General features: G+C 35.9%; 2 protein-coding genes across 3 annotated transcripts in view; one reads left to right on the top strand and one right to left on the bottom strand.

Moving 5' to 3' along the window:
- The window catches only part of LRRTM4 (leucine rich repeat transmembrane neuronal 4), an 850,087-nt gene that overhangs the window by 430,913 nt on the left and 406,674 nt on the right, over positions 1-12,500 (top strand). The gene's annotated exons all lie outside the window — the stretch shown is intronic.
- Positions 10,801-12,290, bottom strand: LOC127547327 (28S ribosomal protein S21, mitochondrial-like). Its single transcript, XM_051974150.1, has one exon. It carries the CDS (start codon positions 11,290-11,292, stop codon positions 11,029-11,031), a length of 264 nt encoding a protein of 87 aa, XP_051830110.1. The 5' UTR covers positions 11,293-12,290; the 3' UTR covers positions 10,801-11,028.

A 12,500-nucleotide genomic window follows, 5' to 3' on the forward strand; every position in this document is an offset into this window, starting at 1 on the left:
AATGTGATATGGTAGATAGAGCTCCATATTTGTAGTCAGCACTACCTGGGTAGAAATGACAATTAAATGTAGATACTTATAAATATCTGAGTTTTTCTGCTCCCTGAATACCCCATATACAAAATGATGCTAAAGTTCATTTCGTAATATTGTTTTTTTCTGAGGATTAAACGAGATAATGCATAGAAATAACTTTTCAGAGCATAATATGCTACATAAATGCAAATTAGTATTACTGTGTAGCCCCACTGCTCACTATCACTTAGACCTTTCTACATGGCTAAGACACCATTAACTTCAGAATAATGTATGTGCCCCATGATCCATACTGTTTTGAGTCAGGAAGACTCTTATTTAATTCAATTTCCTTCCACTCAGTCATCATCTCACTTTTCTAGGATTATAGCAATAGTCTACCATTTGTTTTGCCCATCTCCATTCTCTCCCCATTCAATTCTATTTTCTACATAACCACAATTTTATTTTTCCTTCCCATGAAAGGTCTGATCATGACACAAACTTTACTCAATAAAATCCTATGGCTCCCTACTACCATTGACATTGATTATAAACCTCTCTGCATCATATTTAAACTATGTCTAGCAGGAGACACATAATTTTGCCATTGAAAGGTCTTTACAAAGTAAGTCCTTCCTATTTTCCATCTTTATTTCATATTATTCTCTTCTGTGATCCCTGTGGCCCATTGAAACTCACTTTCTTAACTTTCCTAATGCATGGCATTTCAATGCTCATTTTTCTGCTTCTGAAGCATATCTGGAACACAATCTTTCCGTGGCTTTGTGTCTTAGAATTTCTGATATTCTCTAAAACTTAGACATCCACATGAAAACTTTCCTGATGTCTACAACCTCCCTAGCAACTAAAGTCTTCCTATCAATTATCATATATCTGCGTACATATAGTTATATTATTTATTTAGACAAGATGTAAACCTTTCAGGAAAAAACAAAAAACAAAATCTAATTTACTTCTTCTTTGGATATCATCATCATTATCCCTCATCTCCATTCCCCTCCAAAAAAAAAAAAAAGCTCACCACCAAATTCACCATCACAGACAGTGTATCATTTTACATTCATCTCTCACCAATATCCATAGTTGCCTTTGTCCTTTTGATTGGAGAGATAGGGGGTGGAGTAAAAACTACTAACAGTCCAAGTGAAAGGGAGCTCAGAAATCCAGCCAGCTCTTTGATTAGAATGAACTGTTTTGCTTGGATTTAATTCCATCATCATCACATACTCAGATTGGTAATTTCTCCTCACCTTCAACTTTCTCTTGTCTTTGGCCACCCTCAGCTTCCTTAGAATGGTTTTGTCTCCTTAGAATGTAAACCTCTTGTGGGCAGACATTTTCTTTCTTATTTCCCCAGGAATTAAAACAGGGACTACTACATGATAGTTGATCAATAAATATGCTTTGCATTGTATCATATCATGACCCAGTGTAAGTCACTTAACCATTCTGTTCCTCAATTTTCCCATCTGTAAAATGGTTCCAATAATGACAATATTTACCTCAACACAGGGTAAGGATAAAATTTTAGAGACTGTGAATGTTTAATCTAAACAAGGGAAGACAAGGTATGTACATGGGCAATAGGGTAGATGGAAGATTATAGCAGTCTTCAGACATCTTACAGGTTTGCCATGTGAAAGAAGAATTAGAATTTCTCTGGCACCAGATGGAAGGAACAGGAGCAATTATGAGGGGCTGCTAAGAGGATATTTAAAATAAAATAAATATCAGGAAAAATTTGCTTACAGTTTTATCTTTCTCAATTACAGTGAAATATTCTGAGATGAAGAGAGATCCTCTGTTTCATTGGAGGTTTTCATGAATAGACTGGACAAAAAATGAAATATGAAATTGTGTATATTTCTTATGAACATTTATTGGAATAGAAGACTTCTAAAGTCTCTTCTAATTCTGGTATTCTGGGCTTCTGTAAAATTCCTGAACTAAGGAGATTATAGGTCAGTACCCGCCCTAAAATGTAAATAATAGACTTCCCCTGATAACTTTCTTGTGTTTTTTGCAAAGCACTCTCTATATATTATCAGCAATAATTTATAAAATGAGCATCACAAGTCTAGAGCGGAAAGTGACATCAGAGACCAATATAAAATTCAATTTCAAGGAAAATCTGAACAGCTATTGTTACTTAACAGATAGATAATTATCCTTAGAATCAGCAAGACATGAAGTCAAGTCCCAATTCTGACAGAAACTCTCAGTGCTCATAAATTCCAAATTCCATAATGATCTGCAAAAAAAAAAAAAAAAAAAAAAAAATTTACAAAGAATCAGCAAAGGTGAATAAAATCATAATCTGAATCAAAAAAGTCCTTCTTTCTTTCCTTCATTCCTTTTCTTCTTCCTTCTTTCCCTCCCTCCCTCTATTTCTTTCCATCCTTTTGTTCCTTTCTTTTTTCCTTCTTTCTTTCATTCCTCTCTCCCTCCCTCTTTCCTTCTTTTCCTTCTTTCTTCCTTCCTTCCTTCCTTCCTTCCTTTCTTCCTTCATTTTTTCCTTTCTTTGCTTGTATTTCTCTCTCTCTCTCTCTCTTCCTCTCTTCCCCCTCTCTCTATTACTCTCTCTCCTTCCCTTCCTCCCTCCCTTCTTCTCTCCCTCCCTTTCTCTCTCCCTCTCTCTCTCTCTTCCTTCCTTCCTTCCTTCCTTCCTTCCTTCCTTCCTTCCTTCCTTCCTTCCTTCCTTCCTTCCTTCCTTCCTTCCTTCCTTCCTTCCTTCCTTCCTTCCTTTTGTATTGCATTATCTCCTTTCATTTACAGAGATATTCCATTTTGGAGATGAATATAATATGGATTGCACAATTACATATAAATTCAGCTTTCTCAGAGAACTCCTGTGGTTCACTGAGCATTATCCTACCTGTTTCAATGTCTCATAAGTCATTCGTGAATACTGAACTCCAAAAGTGATACTAAAAAAAAAAGTCTTTAAGAAGGAAAACCACCTCCTTATTTATTATTCACCCTCACTGAAAAATAAAGATAAGACCTTTACCTCTCAGGAGGCATTTGATGAGATGATAGCCTTGATTTGAGTTGTAATGTTACATAAACAGCTACTGTAAACCATATGATTATCTAGTACTCTGCAGTTTTTTGCCACTATGGAATTTTATTCTAGCTGCATTGGTAACCAGGAGCTCCTGCCCATTCAAGGAAAGAAAAGAAATTGTAATTCATCAGGTTCTGTTTGGAACAAAATGGGTACTGCAGTAGAGAGAGGCCCCAAATTCAAGAAAACAAGAATAACCCCTAAGTCAGGCTTCATGGAATCTCATCACCAGTCTCTGGATATTTTAAACTACATTGCAATAAGTAAAATGGGCCTGGCTGTTTTGGATTCCCCAAGGCACTTTTGAAATCTTCCCCGGTGCCCATTTCTGCTGCCTAAAATTTCCAAAGGAAATATATGCATCTGGAGACAGTTGTTACATGAAGAGAGGGTCCCTTCAAATCTCACTTTGTTTTAGCTCCAGTAGGAGCTGTGACTGTCTCAAACTCCCAGATTTTTGCCAGAAAAATCAGTTATTCCTGTTCTAATAGCAGATTTAAACTTAGGCCTAGAAAGAACCGTAAAAATGACTCAGTCCTATTCCCTTAAAGATGAAGAACCAGGTCCAGATTCATTAAGGGGCTTGCCCCTGGTCATATAAGCAAAAAAGTAACCTCGCCAGTAATTTTATTCAGTCATTATTCACATGACTAATAGCTCTCCAAAAATTAAACATAAAGTAGGTGAGTTACTCGTCCTAGCACTGTTCCTATCTGAGCTTCTAAATATCTCAGTTTCTTCATCTGTAAAATTGGGAAAATAATATCAACTCTCTCTCGAGATTATTGTGAGAATAAAACGAGGAAATGTTTGCAAATCACCTCACAAATCTTAAATCACTTAAAAAACATTTGGTACTACTATAATATCTCTAATACCATTATTATAAAGTATGATAATAAGAATAACAATAACTTATGCTTATATAGGGTTTTAAAGCTCACACATTTTTAATGTTTATTATTTCATTTTTATTCTTCAGTAATTTTTAAGTTACATATGACTTTCCATGACCCCATTTGGGCTTTTTTTGGCAAAGATCATGGAGCCGTTTACCATCTCCTTCTCCAGCTCATTTTAGAGATGAGGAAACTGAAGCAAAAATGGTGAAGTGGCTTAATCAGGAACACAGAGCTAGTGAGAATCTGAAGCCAGATGTCATCTCAAGAAGATAACTCTTCCTGATTTGGCCTGGCATTCTCTCCTCTCTGCCATCTAGTCAAACCATCATCCTACTAGATTTTTAAGATCGGTATCCATAACACCCTTGAACAGATAAGGAAAATAGAAATGGCATCCCCATGATTAGTAAATATCTTAGCATGTCAGTTGAAATTGTGTAACTATAAATTTAGGATGCTTTCCACTGTAAACAAACAAAAAATTACTTTTTTCTTGTATGTGGCAATTTATTTTCCCCTAAAACTGATAAGATGTCTATTCAACAAATTTGCAATACAAATAAACAGAAAGTACTATTTTGCATAAATACAATTCTCAATTCTAGCAAATAAAACCAATCTAGCTAAAAATGTTCATATTAACCAGAATTCAATGGACATCATACTTTGCACACCCTGCAACAAGAAGACAAAAGAGATGGTATGAGAATATAAATAATCACAAGGGGAAAGGAGTGTACGATAAATGAGGCAGAATATTACAGCAGGAAAAATGCTGGATCCAGGGGTACCTGAATAGAAAACTCTAACTTTCCCATCACCTTGGGTAATTCAAAAAACAAAACGAAATAATCCCCTTCCTCAAATGGCTTATGTTTTATCAAAAGAAGTAATGTGTTCCCATACAAGTAAATTAATATTTATTAATTCTGGCTTTGGGTATGTCATATTTTCTCACTAATCTCAGTTTCTTCATCAGCAAAATGGAAATATGAGGTTGTATAACCTAAAAATTCCCATCAATCTCCAAACCTATAATTATGGAAAGCATCTTTTTAAAGTATAGAAAAAGGGGGTAGCACAGTGGATAGAACACCAGGTCTGAAGTCAGGAGGACCTGAGTTCAAATTTTATCTCAGACACTTAATACTTCCTAGTTGTGTGATCCTGGGGAAGTCACTTAACCCCAATTGCCAAAATAAAATGAAGTGTGGAGAAGAATGAAGGAAACAGGAGGGACATAGGGAAAATTTTAAAGGAGAACAGAAATGCCTAATAATATTTAAGAAACATATACAGGCTATCTCTTCTGTGGCAATCAAAAAAAAAAAATCTTTGTTGTCCTTAAAAAGTGTCAAAAGTAGACAGTTTGGCCAGTCTTTATTTTATAATATCATGCTTCCTAAACCAATTTGTGTTCACATTTTCTTCATTTGAGTTCATATATAAGGGCCTGGATCAATGACACCTTTTTTGTATACTTTATTAGACTAATTAGTCCAAATGTATGCTCCCAGTCCTTTAAGAACATTCACAAAGATATGAAGTAAATGCAGTGAGCAGGCCAGGTGTGCCATTGAAAGTGTGGCTTTCATGATTGAAAGTTAGATTTAGCATTAAAATGCTCAATTTGTACAGTGGTTATCAGCTGGCTGACTGTCAAGTCAGTACATTTGGGGGTGGGGAGAGGAGGATTTGATGAGGGAGATTTAAATATATTTTTAAAAAAAATATCTAACTACTTATAATAATCCTTGCCCCAAAACAATGGTTTGTAAGACTGATGAAATGGGTTCATTTGGGCAATGCTTGCCAATTTCTGCCTGAGCAGGTGCAGGTGAATTTAATGTCCCTGGTATTAAGCAAAACAGGGACAGATTAGCTGACAATGCCATCCGTTCGCATGTAAGCCATCGACAATTGAAAAACATAATCATTTGAGAGCTGTACTAAGTGTCTCTGCTTGCAAAATAATTCATGGAGAGAGGAAGGCTTTTCTGTTGTACCCCCTCATTTATTTTTTTTTCCTATAGCAGATACTTATCAGCTGCTTGTTAGAAGAAGGGCTCTGTGCTGAGAGCCAGGGGCAAGGCAGAATGATAGTGTTTATCCTGTTTTGTGCTTACACTAAGAGTTTCAGAACCACAGGCTTGTTTGGAGTTGGCAAAGCCCGTCTTTCCTAAGACAATAGAAACTCAGATTTTGAGTTGGAGTTAATGTCTACATTTGTTCACTCACTGTTCATTTACCCACCCATTAATTTTATTGACTTTAAACTATTTTTGACCTATTTGGTTTACATAATTAATGCGATTATTGTGTTGGAAAATTGTTGTTTAGTTGTTTTCAGTCACGTCTAAGTCTTTGACTCCCTTTGGGGTTTTCTTGGCAAAGACATTGGAATGGATTGTCATTTCCTTCTCCGGCTCCTTTATCAAAGAACTGAATCACACAAGGTTAAGTGATTTGCTTATGAGTGTTGAAGGCTAGATTAGAACTCAGGAAGATGAGTCTTATTGAAACTTTATTCACTCTGCCACCTAGTGGTCTGTTATGAGAATTATTCAGACTGTAGAAGAGAGACATTCATTGTCTAACCAACAGACATTTAATAAGTGCTTAATAAATGTGGCATTTATTAAATAACAGTAAGAGAGGGAACCACGGTGCAATGGTGTGAACTTTCTCGGTCTCAACCCATTCCATAGCATTTATTAGCCAAGTCATATACAGGTTGTAATCTTCATCGGTTGAACAAGTTTCTCTACAGAAAACACTAAGCACAGATTTTTTTTTTAAATCATAAGACATTTGGATATTAATTTAAAAATTTAACCGGTGAGAACTAGAAAGAAGCACATAGCAATGCTAAAATAGTGATCAAAAGGTAAAACTACAGTGTTATGTCAATGTTTGACATTACTCCTGCCTTTTGCAGCAAACCAGGCCTACTTAATTTGGCAGAGATTTATTTAGCTTATATCTACATGAGGCTCTGAGTATAGTGTTAACATTAAAGAATGAAAAGCGATGTTATTCATCACCCTCCAATAATCTAATGTAGAAAAATAACATGGAAATCTAAGTATAATGTAATGTGTGTTATGATGGATAAAGGAAGCTTCTGGAAATCAAAGTATAAGAAACTCAAAGAGGGAGAGATTGTTTCTGGATGAGATTGGGATCAGGAAAGAATTTTTGGAGTTTGGGAAGCTTTGTAGGTATAGGGAATGGTAACTTTGCTCGATCTTGAAGAAAAATACAATGTCAAAAAGTAGACATAAGGGAAGATGGAAAAGAAAAAAAAATCTTCCTGCTCTTCCATACCAACTTCAATTTCAATATTTCAAATATTAAACTCATCAACTTTCCCTCCCCATGGCCTTCCATGCCCCCAATCTCTTCTTTCTTGACACCATTGCTCTATAGGGATGCTAGAATCATATCCCTAAGACATGGGCCAGATTGTGATTGGTGGTTCCTAATGCTCAATGGAAAACAAATAACAAAAACCAATGTGATTGTCTAGAAGCAGAAAAGTGCATTCTGGGACTGGGAACTTTTAAGCCAACCAGCTTGAGTGGGCATTTAAGTGTCACATGTGGCAAAGGATAGAATGAAATAAAATGAGTCAGATTTAAGGTCTTTAAAGTCATGCTCCAGAGATGTTTTGGTTTTTGTTATTTGTTTTCCACTAAGCATTAGGAGCCACTAATCACAATCTGGCCCAGGGTCTTAGGGATATGATTCTGGCATCCCTATAGAGCAATGGTGTCAAGAAAGAAGAGATTGGGGGCATGGAAGGCCATAGGGAGGGAAAGGTGATGAGTTCAATATTTGAAATATTGAAATTTAAGTTGGCATGGAAGAGCAGGAAGATTTTTTTCTCTAATCACATCCAGGTCTTAGATGAGCTCATTTCTCACACCTGCTCCTTAGGAAAAACAAAGCAAAGCAATAAAAAACCGCTTTGTTGTATGACTTCATAATGAATTTTCCTGTGGCCTTCTAGCTACAATCTTCACAATCATAAGCATGTATTTTCTCTGCGATATCTTTGGAAATCAGTTTTCAATGTTACCAGATTGGAAACCTAATGTCCTTCAACTTATTTTGATTAAGGGGAACTTTTCATTACTCTCAAAAAGTTTCCTGCTTTCATTTTTTTATTTTCTTATTGAGAAAATACATGCTTATAGAAAAGACCTCCAAATTCAGTAATATCTTAGAATAAAAGGAAGTTATATGTTCTGTCAGGAAGAGTATTCAGATGGCTCTGGAGGGAAAAATGAGCCAGGTGATCTTGTACAGCCCCACTCTCACTTGAATCCAATTCACTTGCATATCATAGCCTCACCTTTGTGATGTCATGTCCTCTTGAGAATGAAACAGAAACAACAATTATAATCAGAGAAATGAGTTTACATCTATCTACAGACCCTAACTGGCTGTGGGATCCTGACCAGATCATTTAAACTCCCTCATATGTAACATGATGGTAGTAGTACCTTATCTCATGGGGATATTGTAAGACTCAAATGAGAAATGATTTTTTGAACACTAGAAAAATCAAGAAATAGAACACCAACACTAGTGTTGGGAAGGCTTGAGATCAAATCCAGTCTCAGACGCATATAGGTGAGTTGTCTTGGATAACTTAGTTAAGCACTGTCTGCTTCAATTATCTCATATAGAAAACGGGACTAGTATTTACTTTCCAGTAATGTTATTATCATAAAATGAGGTATTCACGAAGGGCTTTTTAAAATCCTCAATGTATACAATATATTGTTATTGTTATTATATTTCTTCATGTTAATGCTGAATATTGAGATAGGTAAAGGAATGATCTGCATGCAAAATAGAGCTCGATTTGGATGAATCATCATATACATGGATGAAGAGAAACATGATATAACACATCTAGAAAGTTAAGTTAGGGCCAGATGGTGAAGTGCTTTACAAGCCAAAAAAAAAAAAAAAACCCTCATATTTAGGGTTAGAGAAACTATAAGGGACTAGCAATTGGAGGGGAAGGGAAGAGTTATATTGACCATATAAGAACAGAAGGGCAGCTAGGCAGCACAATGGAGTGTCAGAATCTAAGAGCCAGGAAGACCTGAGTTCAAATCTAATCTCACATATTTCCTAGTTGTGCTGCTCTGAGGTAGTCATTTAATCCTCTTTGCCTCAGTTTCCTCATCTGTAAAATGAGCTGGAGAAAGAGATGGCAAATCACTCCAGAAAGAGATGGCAAATCTTTGCCAAAAAATTTCAAATGAGGTCAGAAAAAAGTCAGCCACAAGAGAACAACAAACAAAGCAAGGATGAAAAAAAATCAGGAGAAAAGTAATATATAATCTCTAATAGTCAAATGGAAAGTATAAAAAGAAAATTATTCACTAGATTGGGAGTTAGAGAAGCTGGGTTCAAATCTAATCTGTGATCTGATTTTATAGTACCTTTATGCCTTAGGGAAACTCAGTTTGTTTTTGGACTCAATTTTCTCATCTATCAAGGGAAGTCATTGGTGGAGATAGTTTCAGTAAGTCCCTTTTAAATAAGAATCTATAATCTTTGACTTCATAATTGTGAGTATTCCCTGCAAGTGTGTAGAATACGATTCCTACATGAATTGCCTACACTGGGCATTTCCCTTGTTAATCATCCCATAAATCAAAACCAGAAGGCTCCCCAACAATCAGGAGGCCTTCCTCATTTTTATTTTGATGTCAAAAGGAGACCAACAGATCCCAAAGGGTACCCATTTTTTGCTTCTCTCTTTTGCCATCTGAACAGCATATCATTATTTTTGCTCATACATTTCTTTAATGCAATCCTTTACTCAATTGTTCCTTTTAAATCCCTTGCCTGCAAAGTGCATTCAGTAGTTTTTAATTGCTCTCCATGTGTCTTTCCATTGCCATCTGGATGATCCTTGACCTTCCCATAGAGATTCAAAACCCATATTCATGATAAAAAAAAAAAAATGTATTATAAATAAATAAATAAGCAACCAAAATCCAAGTAAACCACCAGTTTTTCATGTAGAAATCTAAATATTTAAAAATAAAAGTCTTTGTGATTTTTCCAAATTATTTATAATCTCTCCTTCTCCTAATGTTCAAGTTTGGAACAAATTCACTGACCCAGGAGAATAAGAAAAATAATCTGCAAAGATTACCCACCATCTCTTCAGCTCTCCATCACTGGCTGAGTTTGGTCTCATAGTGACCTTGCTTCTTGATGTCTGGACCTCCTATACAGTGCACCTGGGGTGACAGGAAGTCAATACTGATGGTTTGTGCTGTTCATTTGTTGATCTCTTCAGAAAAGAAAAGCAGTGGGTAAATGATGATGAATAGTTTCTAATGCCTAGTTTGCGGCTAGCTTCTGTCAGCTTTTTCTTTTGCTCCTCTGTATTCTGAAAATATGTGTGCTAATTAACTAATGAGAGAAGTTTGTTTGAAAAAAAATTAAATATTATAAGCATTTTAATTAATTTAGGATTTAAAGTTAAGAATAAAGTTTTCCTTGTATAATTATATCATAATAATTTACAAGTGGAAGAGAATTTAAGAAACACGTTCAGTTCTCTCAGTTTTCTTTTCTTTTCTTTTTTTTTTATCTGTAGTCCTTTGTATTCTTTATTAGGAACTATTAAAAGAGCAAAGAATGGACTAAAAGTGTTATATTCCATTCATGCATTTTTGAAGACTCTGCCCCATCCCAGTTTCTTCAGAATGGGCAAAGACATAATCCAATGGGGTTTTTCACTAATCAGACACATGATGGCAAGGAGGAACATTTAATGATATCACTGGCTTGGGAGGGGGAATACCTGATACACATGCATGTATGTATCTTGGCTATATTGGGATGGAAAAGATGGCAAGAAAAAATAGGACTGAAAAAAGAGAAGCAAATGTCCCAGTTTTTAGGTTCTTAGAAGAAACCTATGGAGACAGAGCTATTGCATACTTGTGAGTTCTCACACTGGGTCTCTTTTCTCTAATGGCCTCAGCAGCCCTGCCATGGATCCAACCGATTCTTGCGCATCAAGAAGTTAATCTTTCGTGCCATTTCCATGTTGTAAATGCGCCGACAAGTCTCATAGCTCTCTCTCTGTCCTTGACGACATGGCTTCTCATAGTAGCTCCGCCTCTTGATGTCATCAATGAGCCCATCCACAGTAAGAATTCTGTTCAAGGTCCTGTATGCACCATCCACATTCCCTTCCTGAACCATCAAAGTTCTGGCAATGAACTTCAGGTGATTTGCCATGACCGATCTCTAGCGTGCGTCGCGACCTGAAGCGGAAACTATGGAATTCTTTCAATAGGGCGGGGCCTCTCAGTTTTCAAAAGAAGAAATTAAGACAGAAAGAGGTTAGCTGATTTGGCAAGGTTCGTACATGGAGTTAGTAGGCATCAGAAGCAGTACTTAACCATAGCTCTGCCTTACCAAGTCATTCAGTGAGTCAGTAAATTAATATGAATTTATGAAGTTCTTCATAAATGCTTGACACTGTGCTGTGGAGAAAAAAGAGGAGAAGCAGATTGAAGAGGAATAGGAAGAGAAGGAGAAAAAAATTAATTAAGAAAAAGAAGGAGGAATAGGAGGAGGAAAAATAAGAAGGGGAGAAGAGATTGAAAAGGAGAAATAGAAAAATAAGGAAAGCAGGAAGAGGGGAAGAGAAGAGGGGAAAAAAGGAGAAGAGATTGAGAAGGAGGAATAGCAAAAGAAGGGAAAGGAGGAGGAGGGGAAAAGGAAGATGAGAAGAATGAACTGTGTTTAGTGTGCAGGTATATGTATGTGTGATATGGTTAGGAAAGAGTTAGTAGTCTACATTCACTCTCTCATGTAATAATAGCAATCAACCCAGTACTTTGAGCTGGGTGGCACTGGGGATAAAATATTTGATAAATAATTGGCCCTTGGTAGTGGGCAACTATGTGATTATTTAACCCCAGAGAAACACAGTAGACTAATGTCTAAACTAGATCCTTTATTGCCCTTATGAACTCAGAAAATTGTTATATTTATGTGGAAAATAAAGCATTTTATCAACATGGGTTAATATAATAAACAAACATATTTGGTAAATGCCATTCAGTGTATGGAGATGAAGAATCAAACAATTAATATAAATTTAAGGGAGAAAATTCCAGGCTGAAATTTTGCCTCAGATTTTCTTTCAACAAAATTATCTGATAATTCTGGCCTCAGCTTCCTTATTTGTAAAATGAGGAAGTTGGACTATGTGACTTTTAAAGTATCTTCTAACTCTCATACATGAACCTATGATCAATTTGAGTTATTATCAGGGAATATTCTGTAAAGTCAAACTTTCCTGAGGCAGCTGAATGATGCAACAGATTGAATGCTGGACTTGGAGTCAGAAAGCCCTGATCTTAAATCTTTCTTTGGATTTGTGATCATAGACAAGTCATTTAACTATTTTTATTTTATTTTTTTTTACCCTATGTTTT

Source organism: Antechinus flavipes, chromosome 2 (genome assembly GCF_016432865.1).
Source record: "Antechinus flavipes isolate AdamAnt ecotype Samford, QLD, Australia chromosome 2, AdamAnt_v2, whole genome shotgun sequence".
NCBI lineage: Eukaryota > Metazoa > Chordata > Mammalia > Dasyuromorphia > Dasyuridae > Antechinus > Antechinus flavipes.

Coding starts and splice junctions, on each gene's coding strand:
- LOC127547327 (XM_051974150.1), bottom strand. CDS start 11,292: ATGGCAAATCACCTGAAGTTCATTGCCAGAACTTTGATGGTTCAGGAA.